The sequence below is a fragment of the Erinaceus europaeus genome, chromosome 19, assembly GCF_950295315.1.
Source record: "Erinaceus europaeus chromosome 19, mEriEur2.1, whole genome shotgun sequence".
Taxonomy (NCBI): Eukaryota; Metazoa; Chordata; class Mammalia; order Eulipotyphla; family Erinaceidae; genus Erinaceus; species Erinaceus europaeus.
The window spans coordinates 54,765,280-54,787,182 of record NC_080180.1 but is presented as its reverse complement, the minus strand read 5'-3'; the positions used below and the strand labels follow the sequence as shown (position 1 = coordinate 54,787,182).

The 21,903-nt window shown below is 46.4% G+C and overlaps 1 protein-coding gene and 1 long non-coding RNA gene across 4 annotated transcripts in view; one reads left to right on the top strand and one right to left on the bottom strand.

The window, feature by feature from the left end:
• NR3C2 (nuclear receptor subfamily 3 group C member 2) overlaps positions 1 to 21,903 on the bottom strand; it is a 335,429-nt gene that overhangs the window by 4,060 nt on the left and 309,466 nt on the right. For both annotated transcript variants that reach the window (XM_060178985.1, XM_060178986.1), the window contains exon 8: positions 17,313 to 17,470. In XM_060178985.1, the coding sequence (XP_060034968.1) occupies positions 17,313 to 17,470 (158 nt within the window). The remainder of the gene's footprint in view (positions 1 to 17,312; positions 17,471 to 21,903) is intronic.
• Positions 460 to 8,024, top strand: LOC132534650 (uncharacterized). 2 transcript variants are annotated; one of them, XR_009546386.1, is made up of 3 exons: positions 460 to 950; positions 2,439 to 2,706; positions 7,248 to 8,024. It is a non-coding gene; the product is annotated as an uncharacterized LOC132534650 (long non-coding RNA). The 2 variants fall into 2 exon arrangements; XR_009546385.1 differs by lacking the exon at positions 7,248 to 8,024 and adding an exon at positions 5,452 to 5,792.

Below are 21,903 nucleotides of genomic sequence, written 5' to 3'. Positions count from 1 at the left end.
TCCAGGCAAGAGACTTAAACTTTTCTGTAGGGGGTGCCCCTGCACCATTCACCACACGGGTGGGCGGTTTTGTCTTCTTCAGGTGGAGAGAGCAGCAGGAGAGGCAGCATGGTTTCACTGTCTTCCTTTGGGTGATGGCAGTGCCTGAACTCTACCTGCTGCCAGGGAGAGAGCGAGGAGGTGCTGCTGGACTGAAATGCCATGGAGCCACCTGTCTGTGGTAAGAGGTCACAGTAGAGTCATCTGTCCTGGAACGCCAGACAGTGTGACCCTGTTCCTGGGGACGCTGAACATGGCCTAAGCTGGGTACAGGTGTCTGACACCACTTGCTCCCTATACATATTAACCTGACCAACCACTGTTCACCGTAAACACCTGGGGACAGGCACCCTGCTTGGGAAGAGCCAGTGACTGTGGTCGGTGAGGTACTCCCTGTGTCCTGATTCCTCAGTCTCTTCAAGCTCTGCAAGTACTGGGTGCTTCCACTTGTTTTCCAAGCTCTCTCCTTCTAGGCAGCCTGCCCAGCCTGAGGGGGCCTCTTCCAGAGAGTTCTGTGCAGCTCTGGTGGGGACCTAACTCCTCTAATTCTTCCAAACTCTTGAGGGCTCAGAGATAAGTATTTTAATAAGGGAATCTTCATTTGCGGGGCAACACCACATGCATAATTCACTACTCGAAGCCAGTCTCAACACCTTTAGTCTGCAATGGGACATCAGGTCCCAGGAGAGCGCCACGGATCTTGGGGCTGCTGGAATCCTTGAATGCTAACAGCCCCTCTGAAGTAGGACCGGTGGGGTTTTTTTTTTTTTAATTATTATTGTTATTGATGGATAGGAGAAGAGAAAGAATGACACCTGTAGACCTGCTTCACCGCTTGTGAAGCAACTCCCCTGCAGGTGGGGAGCTGGTCCTGGGTCCTTACGCCTTGATTCCCTCAGCATTCTGACAGAGTAAGTCATTTAAACTTTGTCTCCTCTTTTTCAAGGAAGTGTCAGATGTCCAGCACCACAGGCCCTGGGGGGAGCCAGGCTTCATAAGTGCACTGCAGAGGGACTAAACCTGGGCAGATAAATTATACAGTCCGCTTGCAGGACCAGATCACATTAGGAAGCAGGGAGATGGTTTCAGTGAGTTACTCTGCCACCCCCCCCCCCCCCCCAGTTTGAGGGATGAAGGACTGATAACTGAGTTCAGAGGCATGAAAATCTCAAGAAATGAGCAAATTCTAGGGTTGAGCAGACTGCATCAGTGACTTGAAAACAGCGAGTTAGGATAATGAAGAAGTGTATCTCCCACCTGCAGGAGTCAAGTATAGTGATGGCTGCAATCCGGAGAAACTGGGGCTGGGCTGGGGGGGGGGGGGGTTGGCACACCCAGTTAGCCCCAGTAGAACTAAGCTCAAGGATTCCATTTGCATCCCTGCTCCCAGGGATGCTTCACAAGCAGTCTTTCTCCTCCCCACCACGCTACCCAATCAGATGGCCACCAGGAGCAGTAGATACAGAGTTTTGGCACTGAGCCCCGGTGGGGGAAAAACAAACATTTGAAGAACTTCAGGTTCACCCTTTTAAAAAATCAGAACTCAGCTCATGGAGCTTGAGGCATAAAAGGCTTTTGCGCAGCTATTATGGTATCTCCTAAAACCAAGGAATTATAAAAGCATCCAGGGGAAAAGTAGGGATTGCAACCTTTTATAAAGGAATCGTCATTAGGGTCTAGGACCAGATTTCTTAGTGCAAACTCCACAGGTAAAATGAAAAGGGGGTCAGGCGGTAGTGCAGCGGGTTAAGCACACGTGGTGTAAGGACCCCGGTTCGAGCCCCAGCACTAACCCTGGGAAAAAAGAAAAAAAGGTAATGAAAAGTAGACAGGCAGTAGTAAAAGTGAAGGCAGACTTTAGAAAACATTTCTACAATGTGTTAATGAACACAGGATATTAAAAATGTAAAAGGGAAGAATAAAGTGGCATAAGTGATTGAAAAACTAAATTGCTGTTATCGTCGAATGGACTGTTTTATCCGTGAGACATCTAGATACAGCTCAAAGGAAAATCCTAAACTGACTGAGATAGCATAATGGCCATACAAGAGACTCTGCTGCCTGAGGCTGCAACAGCCCAGGGTCAATCTCCGGCCACCATAAATCAGAAAAACAATATGCTGTCTTTCAAAGACTCCTGAGGGTTAGACTATAAATATACACTGCAGCATCTAAAAAATCTATTAAGCATGTGTTAACTAACCTATCTAAAGGGCAGAGCAGACAGAGCAATAATAGGGTAACCTCGGTATCACCTGAATCCTAAAGACACAAGAAGAGCTTCTGAAAAATTACTTATGTGACCAAGAATAAGTAAGGGGTCAAAGGAGAAATAATATATCGCAGGCAGTTAACAAAGTTCTTAGTTAAGTGATACTACAGCTGTTTTTTCCAAACAGATACATTAAATGAGCCTTTCAATAAGGTCGGAACAGAGATGATTCAAATCAGAAATGATGGTTACTGCTATATAAAGGATCATAGAAGACTGCCATGAAAAATACATAGCCCACCAAGATCAAGAGCAAGTAAGGAGGTTGAATCACTAATTGAAAACCTACAAACACATGGTTACAGTGGCAAATTCTACCAGACCGTCTCAAACTTCTTGAAAACACTTTCAAAAGCATTAGGCTGAGGCCAGCATAACACTGATAACAAAACCAGGTAAGTAAATAACAGACCAATATCCCTGCTAAATATAAAACTTTTCTTTGAAATTTATTTTTAATTCCTTATTGGACAGAGACAAACTGAGGGGGGGAGAACAGACACCTACAGCACCACTGAGAAGATTCCCCTGCAGGTGGGACCAGGAACCTGGGTCCTTGTGTAATGTGAGCCACCACCTGGCCCCGATGCAAAAATTCTCAAGCTATGATACAAGGACCAAGCAGAAGTTAGCATTGAATGCAGGGATATGCTAATGTAGGAATATTATTCAGTGTGACACATTAATAGAATGACAAAATCATAGTCACTTTATAGATTTTTGGATAATCAACAAACTAGCAACCGATGGAATAAAAATTACCAGGATCAATCCACAGCTAAAATTATACTGAAAGATCTAGAAGCTTCATCTCTGTAATCAGGAATACAGCAAGGGTGTCCACTCTTACCTCTTGTTCCCATTGTATTGGGAGTCTAGCAGGACAGTCAGTAAAGCACAATGGATAGGGCATTAGACTCTCAAGCAAGAGGTCCTGAGTTCAATCCCTGGCAGCACATGTCATTGTTAATTATGTCTGACTCTTTCACCTTTCTAATAAAAAAACTCTGAAGACCACTCAAATTCAGGCCAATATCCTGCAATCTCATTTTTTTCTACAGTGACTAAACATTAGAAAATGAAATAAAAATATCCCGTTCACAATGGCATGAAAGTCAATAACATGCTTAGAAAAAAATAGAACAGAGGAAGTGAACAATAAACAAAAACTTTAAGAACTTAAATGATAGAAATTGCTTAAATATACCATCTTTTTTTTACGAACTTATTTATTGAGGAAAGAGAAACACTACTTGTGTAGTTTCTCCCAGCATGTGGGGACTGTGGGCTTGAACCCGCGTCCTTGTGTACTAAAATATATGCGCTCAGCCAGCTGTGCCACCACCCACTTCTTTGCTGAAAGAATATTGTTTTTTTTTTTAATATTTATTTATTTCTTCCCTTTTGTTGCCCTTGTTGTTTTATTGTTGTAGTTGGATAGGACAGAGAAAGATAGACACCTGCAGACCTGCTTCACTGCCTGTGAAGTGACTCCCCTGCAGGTAGGAAGCCGGGGTTCGAACTGGGATCCTTATGCCGGTCCTTGTGCTACAGCCCGACTCCCAAGAATATTGTTAAAATGAGATTATCGTGCTCAGATCATCTGTAGATTCAATGTCATTTCTCATAGAAAACATCCTCAAATTTTAACACACAAGAACAGTTGACAAAGCAGTCATGAAGCTGAAGCCACCATACTGATTTTAAACTATATTGTAAAACCATAGTAATTAGAGGAGTTTGCTAAATGACAGAGAAATATAAACTCCTGCACAGTTGCCAGCTATCATGGGTAAGAGCCAATAATGCCCACTGAGGAAAGGACAGTTTTTAAAATCTATTTATTATTGGGTAGAGACACCTACAGCCCTATTTCACCACTCGTGAAGCCTGAACCAGGTGCACCACTGCCTGGCCCCTCCTAATTCTGGGAAGGAAGGCTAGCAGTCACATGGAAAAGAATATATCTAAACTGGTATCTTACAACACACACATTGATTAAAAATGGATTCAAGGCTTGTAATATAAAACCTAAAAACCTTAGAAGAAAACAGAGGTGGTACCCCTCTTGACATTAGTAGTCTTACCTTATCTTTGATCTCATAAGTTAAGCAGGGTGGAACTAGAGGCGATTTTATGAACTTGACTCCAAAGACAAATCATTAAGATAATCCAGTTAAAAAACAACTAGGCTGTGAAAAGACACCTATGTGACTGAAGCTGATGAGGAAATGGTGGACAGGCAGATGAGATGCTCTGCTTCACTAATTAGGGGAATGCAAATCAAAACCACAGAGAGCTCACCTTACACCAGCTACTATCAGAAAGACAAGGAATCTTATGGTAAAGCCATTCTACCTCTGTGTATCTATATTCAACAGCGCAGAGAGAGAGACAACCTAAAAGCCTATTAGGGGATATAGGGAGGGGGAGGAAGGTTGTAGTAGTACGGAGAGCGAAGGGGGTTAATTAGGTGGTAAGTGTAGCTTAGATTCACCGCACAGCTTTATAGATGCTGAGCTCTGATGCTGCTCCACTGAAACTTAGAAAATGTTGTGGGCCAGGTGGCATCGACCCAGAAGAGCAATGTGCAAGGGTCAAGCCCCTGGTCCCCACCTAAAGGCTTAAGCTCTGTAAGTGGTTGAAGCAGTGTCTCCCAATCTCTACAAAGTAAATAATACAAAAAAAAAAAATACAAACCAGTGTAGCCCCAATTAAAAAAATCTACCAGATAGTTTTATCTGAAGAGAAAGCTCAAGAGTAAATGCCTGTCACAAAAATAACTCAAAGTACATTAAACATAAGACCTGGTGTTGGCAAACTCCTGAGAGAACATGTAGGACAGGCATCTCACCAAGAACACAAACCAGCAGGTGGGAGCAACACCAGTAACGAGCATCTGCACAGGGAAGGTAGCCACCACCAAAGTGGACAGGCAGCTTAAGGGATGGGAAAAAAATACTCATGAGAAAAACTCTTGATTTTAATATCCAGGATACACAGAACTAACTTGCAAACGATTTGAAAAGTGGGGTTATAGGAACTAAACAGGCCTTTTGCCCCAAAGGCTAACAGGTAGGTAAAAGCCTCCCCCGCACCACTGATCGTCCCCCAATGGTCGTCTGTCGTCTGTACTGCAGGGCAGAGCCACACTGAGGTGTCACCTCACACCAGAGAGAACTACTGTCCACAAGAGGATAAGCTCGAACAAACAGAAAAGGCAACAGTTGGGCCTCTGTTGGTGTGGAAGCGCCTGGAAAAAAGAAAAATCAAAAGCAGATCAAACTGCAGTTTTACTGAGTGTGCACAAAAAAATGAAGGCACACGCCCATGTCCTTCTAACCGAGAAGGGGAGACAGCGAATCCCCCGATAGGTGAGTGGGTGGAGACCTGTGTCTCACTCACAGAGACGGGAGATGAGTCCCAGACATCTACAATGCCACTGTGTTGGGAACAAAGCTGCTCGAAGACCTGACTTCAATTATCCGCACCATCAGGAAGGACAGTCCTGTCACATGCTACAAGTGTGAGGCTTGCCCTGTAGTGACTTAACTGCGCTGTCCATCAATACAGAAACCAGCACTCTGCATACCTGTACTTACCAGTTACACTTTAATAAAAAAGTAAGATATCTAAAAGATTGGTTTTAGAATACCAAGTGTTATCCCTGAGTATACGCCAGTGTCTAAATCAGAAATTGGCAGGTCCGAAGGAAATGAGCTCTGGCCTCTTCCAGTCCAGCCTGACTGGCGCTCTGTGGCTTACAGCACAGTCTATCACAGGCACGACCTCTTCTCTCCTCCCCCCTTGACTGGTGTCTACACAACAGGATCCCAGTGCCTCTTTGTCCTGGCCAGTCCCCTCCTTCCCAATACACCACACCCAGTCCAAGTTTCACCTTGTGTTTTCCCCAAAGACCAGTACCAATTTTAATGATACGTTTAGATAAGACACACAGCCGTGCACCACGCCATCATTCACGTAGCTCCTGTGTGGTGCCTGGGGTTGAATCCAGCACCTACCTGAGGCGCCTCTCTCTGGCGCCTTCATTTTAAATGACTCCCCTGGCAGAGCACACACTTCACTGTTCATGGGTCAAAGCATCATGGTGGGAAATATGAGCAGCGGAGCACTGCTATGGTGTCTCTTCATCAGTCCACCGGGATTACTACAACTGTATAAGCACAGAGCTCCAGCAATAACCCACGGGGCAAAAAGAGTAAGACTGGGAGCCAGTACACTTCGGGGCTGCCAGCTCTGATGTGAGCTTGGCTTGCACATCCCCAGAAAGAGGACTTCCTGTAAATCCGAATGGATGGGTACGGGGAAGGCCGGCTGTTGAGGTGGGAGAGGAGCTGCTAGGCAATGTTTCTGGAGAATTCATGGGTGTTTCCAGAACCTCACCCCCTGCTCCCCCCACCGCTAGCATCTGACTGTCAACAGCCACCACCTTTTCACCTGTTCTTGCTCACCATTTGCATGGCAGATTCAACATTTGTCCTTGATTTCTAGCCAGTGATGAATATTTAATTTCCCAATGAGTTCTCTGGGTACTGTGCTCAGCAAGACGGGTCCAATTTCCTTCACATTTTTTGTACTTAAATTTATTTAATTTCCACCCTGTTTAAGTTTCCTTGTATTACCAGCCTCGTTCTAGATCACAGCTCCACCCTCTTGTGAATAAGGTCTATTGTACATGTGAGAAACACAAAGAAAAATGACACAATAGAAGGGGAGAAAGTAGAGCTTAAAGATAAAGGGGTAATTAGAACATTGCTGAACAAAGGAATCCTAATGAAAGGGTTGTGTCTGAAGCACATTGGCATGTTACTGGATATAGAAGTATGAACTTTTCCTAATTTTGTTTGTTTGATATTTCTGAAGACATTGCAAATGTACACTCTACAACACCATGTGAACCTATTCATATTTACAGGTTACCAACTTTCCTATCAGGTTAAACTGAGATGAAGCAGCTAAAACCTTCTTCCAGTCTCAGAAAGAAGAGACTCTGGAAGGAGACCAGAGGTCGGAAAGAACCTGAAGGCTGTGCTGTAGCTCTCCAAACCTGGGCCTCTAGAAGCTGCTCCAGAGAACCTGTATGGAAGCAGATGAACTGGATACAAGATACCAACAGGTGAAAGGCCCCAGGACTGCAGCCAAGTACACAGCCCGCTCTCATTCACACTTTGCATTTCTGGTTGACCCTTGGAAGTCATTTTTTCCTGAGAAGCTCTGGGCCCTGTAGGTTTCACACACTGACAGCTGAGTTTCAGAATCCTTGGCAACAGACAATCACTGATACTGACCCTTTGCTTCTGGGGGGAACACAGGGCTAGGATCCCACAAATGGCCAATGGCCACTGAGCTCTCTATACCCCAGTTGTATCTGTGCTTCTGTCTGAAGACACCTTGTTCAGTGGGACCTGCCGGTTCCTTGACACTGAACTCACGGCTAACAGCTTCAGAGGATGCACACAGCCTGGGGATGCCCCGCAGGGCCTGAGCACCCCATTCAGGAACCGCTGCAAACAGCAAAATCACCCACCAAAATGTTAGACATAGCACTACACAGACTGTGGAAAGGACGCTTGTTTTACTGTAAAGTGAGAGCAGAGACAGGGAGGCAGAAAGAAACCTCAGCGGGAAACACTCTGCTATCTGACTGCTCCATGGACCTGTGGATAAGTATTTCGAGTGCTGGGAAGCATCAATTCTGTAGTTAGTGTGGACTGGTCATGTGTACTTGACCCACGAAGACACTTATGCTGCCATGCCCTTGATGAGACTGGTCAGCTGGTGTCTGCGTGGCCTGGCGACTGCCAGCTCTGGACTGGCACGGTGGACAGCAGCGCTGCTCTGACTTATAGACATCTGTCACTGATGGAGCTTCTGCGCCATGTCATCTTGACACAAGCCCTCTTGAGGCTTCTCCCCAGTATAAGGAGGAGTCTGACTTTCCTTCTTCCCTCACAGTGAGGCCCATCTCTGCTTCCTCTTCCTGCCTTTCACGCCTCCCTCTTCCTGGACGCGTCTACACAGGCCGCAGACTTCTCCAGACACTCACTCATTTCCTCTGCCTAGCAGCTCTTACACGATGCCCATGACAGGTTCTGTGCATGTGGCCTTGTCCCCCTAGGAGGGTACAGGGCCTCCTGTTTGCTAAGCACTCCAAAATGGCCCAAAGTAGACCTGTTCAGCTGTCCCCTCAGGGGACAGCTAACCCCCCAGAGGCCCCAAGGCTGGCTGTGATCTGGCCCTTTGCTCTCAGGGCCCACCTCACTTGTGGACGTGAGAAAATGCACCTAATTACTCCCATCTTTCCCCTGTTTTTGTTTTTAAGTTTTTATTCATTCATTAATGAGAAGACAGGAGGAGAGAGAAATAAGCAGACATCACTCTGGTACATGTGCTGCTGGGGATTGAACCCGGGACCTCATGCTTGAGAGTCCAATGTTTTATCCACTGCGCCACCTCCCAGACCACTTTTCCCTGTTTTTTTAAAGGTAAATATTGCTATTGTTCTTTTTAGGTGTGCACACGAGAGGACATAAGGTGAAGCAGTTAAGTGTAAATAGTAATATTTGTTCACCATCACCTCATGAAGATTTTAGGAGGGTTTAGTGACAAGACTGAGCATGAAAGGCAGCGGGTAAATCTCAGGTATTACATCGTTGCTGTACATTGTGAGGAGAGGGATTTAGGCTGCACAGGGTGGGGTGACGCAGGTGCTAGACAATGGGGCAGTTTTCCAAAATTCCCCTTAGTTACACTTTAGGTTTGGTTTTCTAGGTGTGTAGTTAACAGGGCCCTCGGTGGCTCATTCTCTCCCTCTGCCTCTCTCTCTCAGTGTGTGTCCAGGTGGGGGTGAAATGCACACTTTATACTGCTCCAAACAGGGCAAGGTCCAGATTTCCCCCAGCATCTGTATAGAAGTTCAGTCTTGGAACCGGACAGTGGCACACCTAGTTAAGCAAAAGGAATCTGGGTTCAAATCCCTGCTCCCCACCTGCAGGTCTGCAGGTGTCTTTCTCTCTCCCTCCCTCTTTCAATTTCTCTCTGGCCTATCCAATAAAATGGAAAAGACTGGCCACCAGACGCAGTGGATTTACAGTGCCAGCACAGTGCCCCGACAATAACTTTGAAGGCAAAAGCAAACAAATAAATAAATAAAAATAGAAAGCTAGTCTCACAACTATCTATATACAACCCCATTAATCTTAGGGATTTTTCAAAACTAGCTATAAACAATGGTGCTTCTATGAATATGAACATTACTAGTTTTAATTAATAACAAAGCCAAAAGGAGTGGCTAGTCTTCCTCCTTTCTTAACTGAAGTGGAATCAGACAAAACTTCTTCATTTGTCAGTTGATAATTATAAAGAATTGAAAAAAATTACACAGTATTAAATGTCTGTAAGAGAAAGATACTGATAGTAGGCATTTGCAAGTCACATAGCAGAGCGGGGTGCTGTTATCCAGAATATTTACTGAATCTCAACAACCAACTAGAAACTGACAGTCTGAGTGGCCTTGAGTGGACATTCAAGTGGCCAAAGCACATGAGCACAGCACCACTGGCCATCAGGAAAGTAGAGATCAAACCCGCACGGACAGCATCTTGGCCCGAGGCTGGGGACCATCAAAAAAAGGAGCAAGTGTTGGCCAAGAAGTAGGAAGCTGAGCCCCGGGAGCTGTCGGTGGACACGGAGGGAAGCTGCAAGTCTGGCAAATCCTCAAGAAGTCACACAGGCGTACACGAGTACCATCTCCCCAGCAATTCTACTTCTAGGAACACGCCCTGGATACGCCAGGCACTGCCCAGACCCAGGCGGCCACTAAGCAAGCACCTGGAAGGTAGCAGGAGTGAACCCTGGGCCTCAGGCACAGCCAGCATGCACTCTACCCAACTCTGCAAACATCACACAAGGAAGACTAAACCTGCCCAGGCATCACAGTCTGAAGTCAGAACCAGTGCACGCCAGTCCCAGTCCCCTGGAGGAATATGGAAACACTGGACTGCAGACCACTAACAGCTTCGATGAGGGGAGTCGGGCCGTAGTGCAGAGGGTTAAGCATAAGGACCCTGGTTCCAGCCCCCTGGCTCCCCACCTGCAGTGGAGTTGCTTCATAGGCAAGACCTGCAGGTGTCTCTCTCTCTCTTCCCCTCCTCTCTCTATTTCTCTCTGTCCTATCCAATAGTGACAACAATAATAACTGCAACAACAACAATAAAAAGGGAAATAAATATAAAAAAACGCAAAACAAACAAAAAAACAGTTCCGATGAGATCTGTCGGGCAGGGAGTCCCCAGTGCAGGAGACCTTGCCTGGAGGGGCGGGGGGGGGGGGTAAGAGTGTGTCTTCACATCAAGTGTGTGCCCCCAGCCCTGGCTCTTTGGAAGCTAAGCCTCTGCTCACTGAGCTGCCTCCAGAATAAATGGCTCTGCCTTTATTTAGAGTCTTAGTCACAGTGTTGCTGAAGAAGCAGGGAGTGTGACTGCTCGCTCTAGGAAGCTCGGTGACAGAGGAGACAGGACTGGGAAGAGGCACTCCTGCTAACTAACAGATCAAGAGACTCAACGCAATCTTGGCTGTTTGACCAAGGCCTCTCTCGCACCTTCGGTCACACAGGGAAGAAGGCGGCCCTGAGGGCATGTGGCCGTGTGCTGGGTCACCTGATCTTCCCTCCCTCCTTGCTCCACCTGTCTGCCCCACAGCAATGAAGTCTGGGCTCTGGGACCCTGGCCAGAGAGGAGGTACTGGCCTTGTGGAACAAACGCGCACCCTCTGGAAGCACAGAATTACACTGAAGCAAAGGAGTCTGGGAAAGGAAGAGGGAGGTGGGAGGTGGGCTTTGGGGTTCCAGTACGCGATGGTGGAAGAGGACTAAGGTGGGGGTGAGAGTGCTCTCTGCAGACACCTACCCCAGGGAGGTGAGAAACTGTACCCATGTCAACTGTGAATGAGCAACTGCCCCTCAAGGAGAAAAAAAAGTTCAGGTTCCAAGAAAAAAAACTGGCCAGGACAAGGTCACATGTGACCTGGGGGGGGGGGGTGTGTGGTCCCTTGACAAGGGGAAGTTTCACGAGAGGTGGAGCAGTGCTGTGTGTCAGTCCTGTATCTCTTCCTCTCTAAGGTCAAACAGAAAAAACAGGCCTGGTAGTAGGCCATGATTCCATAACCAGGAGTTATGGGGCTGTGCAGACAATGGCAGGCGGGGGAGGGGGGGTGACCTTGAAACTATTTAGAAGAAAAAAGGCAACATTTTACCTCTAAGATCTCCTAATATCATCACTTAGCACACAGTGACCATAACAGACACAGTCCTTGGCCCCTATGAAGGAACACAAGCTACAGATGAAGGCAGAAATAGGCTTTTTCCCCAGGCACTGTTCCTCTTCTCTGAGAGAAAAGGAAGAAATGAGGGGCACTTGTAATTAGTAATACTTGTAACACACAGACAGTTATTGAAATAATAGCCTGTATCTGTGACCTTGGGAGAACCACTTCAGTTTCCAATGGAGGGAATGGGACACAGAACTTTGGTGGTGAGAACAGTATGGAATTATATCCCTGTTATCTTAAAATGTTGTAAATCGATATTAAATCACTAGTAATAATAATAAAAGAAATGTGCTTCGGGAGTTGGGTTAAGCGCACGTGGTGCGACGCACAAAGACTGGAGTAAGGATCCTGGTTCGAGCCCTGGTTCGAGCCCCCGGCTCCCCACCTGCAGGGGAGTGGCTTCACAGGCGGTGAAGCAGGTCTGCAGGTGTCTATCTTTCTCTCCCCCTCTTCCCCTCCTCTCTCCACTTCTCTCTGTCCTATCTAACGACGATGACTACAACAATAATAACTACAACAACAACAAAAACAACAAGGGAAACAAAAGGGAAAATAAATTAATTAAAGAAAAAAAGAAATGTGCTTCTTTCACTTGCAGGAAACTGACCGCTCTCAGCCAGGAAGTGAGGAGAAATTGTCAGTTCTTTCTAAAGGAACAAGAAACTTGTGCTTTTCATTAATATTCAAGCATTAACAAGGCGAAGTCTCTGTATTTTTGGTTTTTTGGTCTCTAGGGTTATTGCTGGGGCTCAGTGCCGACATTATGAATCCACTGCTCTTGGCAGGCATTTTTTCCATTTTATTGGGTATGACAGAAAGAAACTGAGAGGGGAGGGAGAGATAGAGGAGAGGCAGACAGATACCCGCAGATACCTTCACACCACTTGTAAAGCCTCCCCATGGCTCGAACAGGGGTCCTTGTGCAGGTCTTTGCATTTCATACTATGGGAGCTTAACCCGGTATGCCACTCGGCCCCTGAAGTCTCTGTATTCTTAGAGTCCTACCCATGGTTCCTTTCTGTGAGTCATTTTCTTGGGGGGTGGAGAAGGAAGACTAGCGACTGGGAGGCCTCTGAGTCACTCACGTTGCTGATTGAGCTGAACACTTTGCTGCCAACCTGTTCCGTGAGAGCTGCCTTGCTCACTCAAGGTGGCACGTTCTGCCTGCACACATGGGCAGCACGTGGGGTAACTCAGGGTCCTGAGTTGTGACATGTGTCTCCAGGCTGTGGACACTGACCCTCTGCATGCTGCTCTGCTTGAGCAGGACTCTGATTTGCACGCACACACGTAATGTGACCCTTAGGATCAAATGCTCTTCTCCTAGGTGAGCAGACCTAGGCCCGGAGTACAGAGCAGGTGCTGCACAGCTCTGTCCTGGGAAGGGAACCCCACACGTGCCGATTCACTGCTGTGCTCTGGTGGAAGGAAGAAGTCAACTGAGGCCCAAGTGAGCCTGTGTGTTAGAAAGAGCCCGTGAGACTCCAATGTGTTTTCCAGTGTTCTGTTCGGAACAGAATATAGGTAGAGCATTCACGATGTTTCTGTAAGCTGCTTCTAAGATTGAACGTCCTGGTGAATGAAGGTTTTGGAATTAAGATGCTTCTCTGCAAGCTGGGGTATGATGGGCTGGGCCTACCTTTGCTACAGAAATAGCCCAAACTGCTCAGAGAAAAATGATGATTGAAAGATTGTCAAGAGACTACAGATCAGTGAAGGTGAAGCACGGTGATCTCTAGCTGAAAATATAACAGGGAAGGTTTGTGGCACTAACTTGGAAACAGGCTCCTTTAGACAGAATATCAACATGACTCATCAAAAAAAAAAGAAAAGAAAAAGAAATCAATTGGACTTCATTAAAATCTCAAACTCCTGCTCTTCAATGGATACTGTAAAAATTAAAAAAAAAAAAAAGACGGGGGAGTTGGGTGGTAGCGCAGCGGGTTAAGCACACATGGCACCAAGTGCAAGGACCAGCGTAAGGATCCCGGTTCGAGCCCCCGGCTCCCCACCTGCAGGGGAGTCGCTTCACAGGTGGTGAAGCAGGTCTGCAGGTGTCTATCTTTCTCTCCCTCTCTGTCTTCCCCTCCTCTCTCCATTTCTCTCTGTCCTATCCAACGACGACATCAATAACAACAACTACAACAATGAAACAAGGGCAACAAAAGGGAATAAATACATAAATAAGTAAATATTAAAAAAAGACAAGCTACAGTCTGCGAGAAAATGTGTATCATATAGCTAATCACGTAAGTCCCACAATTAAAATGCAACTCAATTCTTAAAAAGTGAGCAAGAGAGGCAGGCAGAAGAGCTCACCTGGATAGTGCACCTGCTTTGCTGTGTGTGACTGAGGCCCCAGGCCAGTCCGCAATGCACAGGGGTGTAGCGCTGTGCTGTCTGTATCTCCATTTCTTTATCTAACTGCAAAAGTCAGCTTATAGCTTTTCTTTACTTTTTTTACCCACCTCCCTCCCTTCTCTTTAACTAGAGTACTATTCATCTCTGACTAGCAGTGGTATAAGAGATTGAACCTGGGACTTTGTATCCTCAAGCATGAAAGTCTCTTCCCTTAACCATTATGCTACCTCCCTCATGCCCTTTAACTCTCCTAATTTCCTGAATACACACACGGTCTGGAGCAGTGAAGCCCTGGCAGTAGCAAAACAAAACTAAAAAGAAAGAAAGAAAGAAAGAAAAGAAGCAAAAGAATTAAACACATAACTCATCAAACAAAAAGATAGCAACCACACACATGAAAAGATAATCATAGGGGCCAGGTGGTGGCACACTTGGTTGAGCACACATGTTACAGTGCTCGTGGAACCAGGTCCAAGCTCCTGGTCCCTACCTGCAGGGGGAAAGCATCACGAGTGGTGAAGCAGTGCTGCAGGTGTCTCTCTTTTCTCTCTCCCTCTCTCTCTTACCCTCTCTACTTCTGACTGTCTCTATCCAATAAATAAAGATAATTTTTTTTTAAAAAAAGATCATCATAGAGAAATGGACATCAAAAGCACAGTGAGATTCTGTCATTCAGCTATGCCAACAGCTGGACTCCCAGAGCATGATCAGACAGCTAACAAGGCAATGTGGCTCCTGAGACTCTCACAGCTCTCGGGAGGACACTACAGCTACTCTGAGACCAGTCTGGCAGTGTCATAAAAATGAAGACACACCTATCCTCTGACCCCACAATTCTACTGCTAGGGATCCACCCATGGAAAAACCGACACCCTTACAAAGACTGGTCTACAAACAGCTTCATCTGTAATAGTCCCCAGCCTAGACACAGCCCAACTGCCTGTCAGGAGGTGACTGGACTCCTGAATTGTGACATATGAGCTCTCGAAGATGTGATTCAGCAACGATGGTGTGAACTACTGGCAGACACAGTGACACCAAGGACTCCCGGCCTCACGGTGCCAAGTTAAAGCAGACTGCTTTCTGCATGACTCATCTCTATGAAATGTACAAAGCGTGGTCCTGACTGCGTACAGCTTCAGATATGCACGTGTGTCAGACCTGAGCTGTGCTTTTCAAACAGTGCATCACAGGGGCCAAGTGGTGGTGTACCCCGTAGAGTACACACATGGCCTCATTCGAGGACCTGAGTGAAAGCACCAGAGTCCTACCCGCAGCAGGAAAGCTCCTGAGCGGTGCTGCACGTCTCTCTCTCTCTCCCCTCCTTCAGTTTCTTCTGCCTCTATTAGGAAACACTGCCCCTGGAGCAGCGGGTTTCACACGCAGGCACCATGCCCCAGCAATGATCCAGGCGACAGTTAAAAAAAAAAAAAAAAAGACCTGAAACCGCAGCACCAAAAAGTCCTTTCAATGTGGGTTATCCTAAGGACTTTGGGATAAAGCCTCACTTATAATACAGTCATTTTGCAACTTTGTGTGTGGGGGTGTCCAGTGTAGTGCCAAGTCCTGTGCTGGCGCTAACATCAAGCTGGCAGAGGGCATTTTGGCGCACTGAGCACTGGTGTTCATGAGAGGACTTCCACGATACAGCTGAGGCGCAAAGGTTCTGCAAGTCTGGAAAGATAAGTTCTAGCGTCTGCTGTCAGTCTTGTTATACGCAGGTTGCTGCTTCAGCACCAGACATCTCCACATTGTCTTGTGACCCCCCCCCACACACACAGCTGACCCTGTACTTGTACCTGCTGTGCATCTGAACAGGTGAGACAGTGCACCAAGACACATTCAGCACAGACCGCACTCTGAGCACTTCCAAGGAGAACCAACAGACCAGGATAACAGCTCACCTGGCTAGTGTTCTGCTTTGCCATGTGTGCGACTCAGGGTTCAGCCTGGTCCCTCCACATGGAAAGAACATTTTGGTGCTGTGGCCTCACATTCTCTCCCTCTATTGCAGAGGGGAATGGCGGGGGTGGTGGTGGTGGTGGAGAGTAGTCTTGTGTCTCGTCCCGTGTGTTGATCTCTGTTCCCTGCTTCTATGTGAGCTGTGGGGAGCACCAGCTACTCTGCTCCCCAGTGTCTGAGGGATACTCTTTTAAGACTGCATTAAATCAGCGGAAGGATCACAGTGCCCACGTGGTGGGAACTGTGAGATTGACATGCTGCCCCTGGCACTAGAGGTCTGCTGACCACACACAAACTTTCAGAGACAGCGAAGATTGGAGAGATGTGTGCTGGCTGGTAGACGTTCGTTATCAAGTGACGTTCTCTCAGCGCTCAGGGTACAGAGATTGTCCCACTCGCCCGCCCGCTGGCACAGACACACTTCTCGAGAATGGCCTGCTATTTCCATAGTTGGTGCTCCTATAACAGTGACCCTCCGACTTGTCAACATGATCCTTAAATACAGAGATATCAGAGAGAGGGTTTCCTGTTCAGTTCATATAGGTTGAACCTGGGCAGTATATTTTCCAAACAAAGGTACAGAAACCTCATAGGCAGGGAGAATTAGCATAACTGAGGACGACTTTCTCCCAGACAGAACTGCAGATGCTGCTTGCAAAGTGCAACAAGAAATGGATTTGAAATGACTTAATCAAGGCAGGTTCTCCAAATCAGTGTTCTGGGAGAATCTGCGAATCCACCCCCTAAGCTACACTGACAACGTTAGAAGTGAGGCCGTCATTTACTTTCTGTGTTTACAGAAGACAAGAAAGGTGACCCCTAGGCAGACTCACAGATAGAGGATCCGAAATTTGGCAGAGATTGAGAAGATCTGAGCTGGCCCTGGGTCATGAATAATGTTTTTGGAAGATTGGGTTGTTAGATTAACAACTGCGGATGACGGGCTCTATTGATGCAATGTGAGAGCAAACATTTCCACTAAGCAAACTAAAATCTCCTAAGGGGCATGCAGAAACGAGAAGCTCCATCTGCCACCTGCAGCAAACCTCAGGGCCTTCGCTGGCCCAGCCTCTGGGCTCCTCCATTACTGTGAGTATATTTATTTCCCCTCTGCCACTTGGAGAGGACAAGGGCCTCGTCTTTCTGCTCCAGTGAAGTGTGTTGCAGAGGTAACCCCAGAAGACACACTCTCTTTCCCATCAGTGTTTTACTCTTGCTTGGCATTTCACCCTGTTCTTCCCAACCCCCCAACAACTCTCCAAACACTCCATCCCCCTCTGGTCACTGGTGTGTGCTTGCGGACGTCACAGGCACTGAGGGCTTTACTCACGTCATGCATGGAGTCCAGGAGCTTGGTCAGTTGGTAGAACCTCTGCCAGCTCTGCCCAGAATTGCTGGGACACTTAGTCACCATCTTCCTCAGTTCTTTGATGTAATTTGTCCTCATTTCTTCAAATGCAGTCTGACACTTGAGGCCATCCTTTGGAACTGTGTTGAAGCAATGCATGCATGTAAATTCCCAGTGGAAAACAGGTTTGATTTTTTTTTTTTTTTAGTGATTTAATATTGATTTACAAAACTAAAAGGTAACAGGTACAACTCTGCACCGTTCCCAGCACCAGAGTTCTGAATCCCCAGTCCCTCCACTGTAAGGCACAGTAGTTCTCCCATTCAGCAGATATGGGTGAACTATTATTTCTACAACCGTCTGTCTGGATTTGGATATATTCGCTCATTTTTTTAAGGTGCCACCTTCTCTTCCTTTCCAAGTCACATGTAAATCTATCACTGCATCTGAATATTCCTCCTTTTCCCTCTTCTCTCTCTGGGTCCTGATGGAGTTGGGGTTCGTAGCTGTCTGGTCATCTTCCCCTAACATTTCTCCCCATTTAGGAGTATGAATCAGAATTGTTTTGGGGGTACAGAAGGTGGGAGTTCTGGCTTCTTTAATTTAATTCTTTATTTTAATCCATAGCCCAGCCTGAAACAGTGTGAGTGTCTTAGCAGCTGGTGGCCTAGAATCACCTGAGGCTCTTAGGCTCAAAATCAGATTGATAACGAGTCTCTGTTAACTACATTCTTGAAAAAATATAGCCACTATCTACTTGTAACTTAAATACACCTCATACACAAAAGAATAAAACCAGGGGAGCCAGGGCAGTGGTGCAGCAGGTTAAGCGCACATGGCACAAAGCGCGCAGACTGGCATCAGGGTCCCTGTTCAATCCCCCGGCTCCCCACCTGCAGGGGGGTTGCTTCGCAGGGGGGTTGCTTCACAGGCGGTGAAGCAGGTCTGCAGGTGTCTGTCTTTCTCTTCCCCTTTGTCTTCCCCTCCTCTCTTGATTTCTCTCTGTCCTATCCAAAAATAAAAAAAACAAAAGAATAAAACCAGTGGCGATTTACTAGAAGTGCATTGTTATACACCTTGCATATTTTAGCTTGCTTACTCTTGCCATCAATCTTATGACACGATGTATATATATGACTGATGATCGTTTCATAGAAGGGTAAGCAGAAGACTGATGGTTTAAACACTCATCCAAAGACGATAAATGAATGGCACAGAAGGGGTCTGTCTGCTTCCACACTTTGCCTTTTGGGCACATGCTCCACTGCCTTGGGCGTGTGAGTTGTCGCCCAATTGCTTTTTGCACACTAACTCGTCACTACATCAGAAGCAGGGAGATGTACTTGGCCTTTCCATGACAACTGGGGGAAGCACAGACAGTCAAATCCTAGACTAGAATTAGAGTACCACATTTCCATTCAAGTTCAGGTCTCAAAGGCGCGCAAAAGAGGAGATGCCTGTGCAGAGGAACACTCTCCACAGGGTCACAGGCCAGGGGGCCGAGCGCTGGGGCTGGTATGTGCAGTGGGAGGGATCTCGCCGCCAGGGCTCTGAGTGTGATGCAAAGTCAGACGCTTCCACCAGTCTCTCTGGTAAGAAAGCAACTTGAGGATTATGCTTTTGTCATCCCTTTTGTATGTAGCTAGCTTTTATATACTGAAATGGAAAAAAAAAAAATCTCACTGAGGGTCCCCTGGGATTTTAGTGTTTCTGTGACCTGCCAGGACACAGGTGCAAACACTTTCAAAAAGGAGGCGCAGGGCACAATGAACTCTCGGTGGTCCCTTCAAAAACTCTGCTTCAGTGTGTGTGTTTTTTTCACTGTGACAAATCAATAGTTGTGTCAGTGCCTTAACTATGAAAAATAAAGCAATTTAGGGTCAGGGAACTAACTCAAGCCTAGAGCACGAGACTTGGCAAGCCTGAGGCCTCTGAGTGTTCAGCAACGGGGAAAACTGCCACAAGCTAGGGCTGAGTGGGACTTTGCTCTGTCTGTTCTCTCTCATAAAAGTAAATAAACATGGTAAACAAGCTATTTTTAAAAGGTGAAGAACTAATGAAAACCTGTCTTGTGATGACATTAATATTCTGGGTTTAAAACTGCTCGTTTACTCCCTAATCACACGATTTGCTAATTTACTATAATGGGCATAAATATTAATCTGGGTGGGTCACCAGCACATCAGGAGGGTTAAGTACCCCCTTTTGAATGTTACATGTAACCGTGAAAGCCAGGAAAGTCCATCCACTGTTTCCAGATAAACCCTGGGGTTCTGGATAAGGATAGGGGTGCTTTTGCAAATTAAATGCAAGTTTTCTGTGAATAATCTTAATCTTAAATTTAAGTTTAAGAGTTTAAGTGTTGAGGCTTCTGAATTGTGGTCTGAGTCTATCACTGAGGGGGAATACATCTCACAGCAACTGCACAAATTCCCCAGGCTGCCTCAAATATTAGCTGTGGTTTCATATCCGACAGTCAAAAATTGGAGTTAAATGCCATGCATTATATAGTGGGTTTTTTTTTCTTTAAATCAAAACCTCGTCTTTACAGTATAAGACACACCTATCAGGATATTAACAGTCAAAGTCAACAATTAATGTTAACTTGAAACTCTCTGAAAGTTTGCAAAGAACCATCTACACTGTCCAAAATAAGTTAAACATTTCAAACATACCTTTCTTCATACTTAGTTCAAAATGAGTAACAAAAAAAACTCTGGTTTTTCAGAACAGGTATTTATGAATCGTTCTATGAGGAAAAAGTCATCTGAAATTAGAATAGACTGAAGACACCTCAGTGCTAAGCCATTCCTCTGCTAAGGTTAACTGAAGGCCTTCATACTTCTCCTAATTGTGTTATCAACATTCCTCAACATTATAAATAACTTGTGTCAAATATTACCCATATTTTATGGCTCTAACTGCAAATACATTATACTGATTTCCTAGCCAGATTTTTGAGAAGTTGAAACAAACCCACCAATAAAGAGAACATAGGCAAAACTTCAAATTCTGGAGCTCTGCCCAGATTTTCTGATTTACTTATTCTGTGCTGCAGGGTCACTGGGAATGGCCCAAGTCAACGGCTGGGGAAGAGCAGAGAGACAGCTGGGTGGAAGTCTGTCTGCTTTCCTGGTCTGTAGGACTGTCTTGATGTTACTGCTCAGAGCTGCCCCATACCACCTGACCCAGGTGTGCAGCCAGACATTCAAAGCGAGAAGAAAAGTGTCCATGTGTGTGTCACAGGCGAGCAAAACAGGGTGATGGAAGCCTGCGGTTCCTGTGAGCTCTATTAGATTTTTCTGTCTCTTCATTTTGCTCTTTCTGCATCTGCAGAAATCAGAGTTGAAGGTGCTGGTCTGCTTGGAAGCTAATAAACCAACTCAGGGAGCTTCAAAACGGCATCAGAATCGATTATAGGCAGGCTGATTAAATGAATGGAAAAGGGAGAGACACTAGTGAAGGCTGAGTCATCAAAATTTAATAAAGAATTTGTGTCACATGGATTTTTGAGAAAGGAATTCATTTAAATCCTATCATCCATTTGAACAAAAATAAAACAAACAAACAACCTCTGTAAGGCTAAACCAAACACAGCAGTGAAGTGGGCTGAGGTGGGTGCCCGCTGCATACTCCACCAGGCTGCCCTTCCAGTCCTGGGTCTGCTCCCAGCCCCAACATCAGCCTGTTTTTTAATTTTTTAGAGAGAACTGTATCTGATGCTGGGGAGTAAGATCAGGGTGTCATGCACAACAGTGTTGAGCAGCCCTGCCCCGGCCGACTTCAGTGTCTGAGTCGTCATCATCATCATTTACTTTTAATGCACTGTTAGCCAGTGAATCCAGGGGCTCAGATACCACTAAGCAGACTTCTTTTTCTTACTGTTGTTGTAGTTGCTATTATTGCTGTTGTTAGATAAGACAGAGAGAAATGGAGAGGAAGGGAAGACAGAAGACAGAGAGGGGGAGAGAAAGACAGACACCTGCAGACCTGCTTCACCGCCTGTGAAGCGGGCGGTGAGCCGGGGGCTCGAACCGGGATCTTTAAGCCGGTCCTTGCACTTCCGCCATGTGCGCTTAACCCGCTGCGCTACCGCCCAACTCCCCTGAGCAGACTTCTTGTTTATTCTCTTATCATGAGAGAAAAGAAGGGTTGTGAGAGACACTCAACACACTGACTGCTCCACCACCCATGGCGCTCCACCACCCCCTTGGTGCTGTCCACGGGGCTCCCAGGTGGTGCTGGAAATGAGCTCCGGGTCTCCCACACCCTAAGGCAGGGATTCTGGTACTGAGTCGCCTCCCGGGATCGGCACATTCTTAGAGGCATCACTACAACTCCAGTTATTTCCCTGTGTCCCTTCTGCTACTGCCACATTTAGTCTCCTTTCTAGTCAACAGCAAGACCAACTCTGCTGGTTCTCGAGTCCCTTGGCTCTTACCCATCATTCCAGGAAACCATCATTGTCCAGACCACTGCTTCAGACCTCCTGGTTGGTCCCTGTCTCTCTCCCTTCCCCATTAACCCTGTCCACTGGCATAGCAATCTTCAGAGCTGTAACACGTAACCTGTC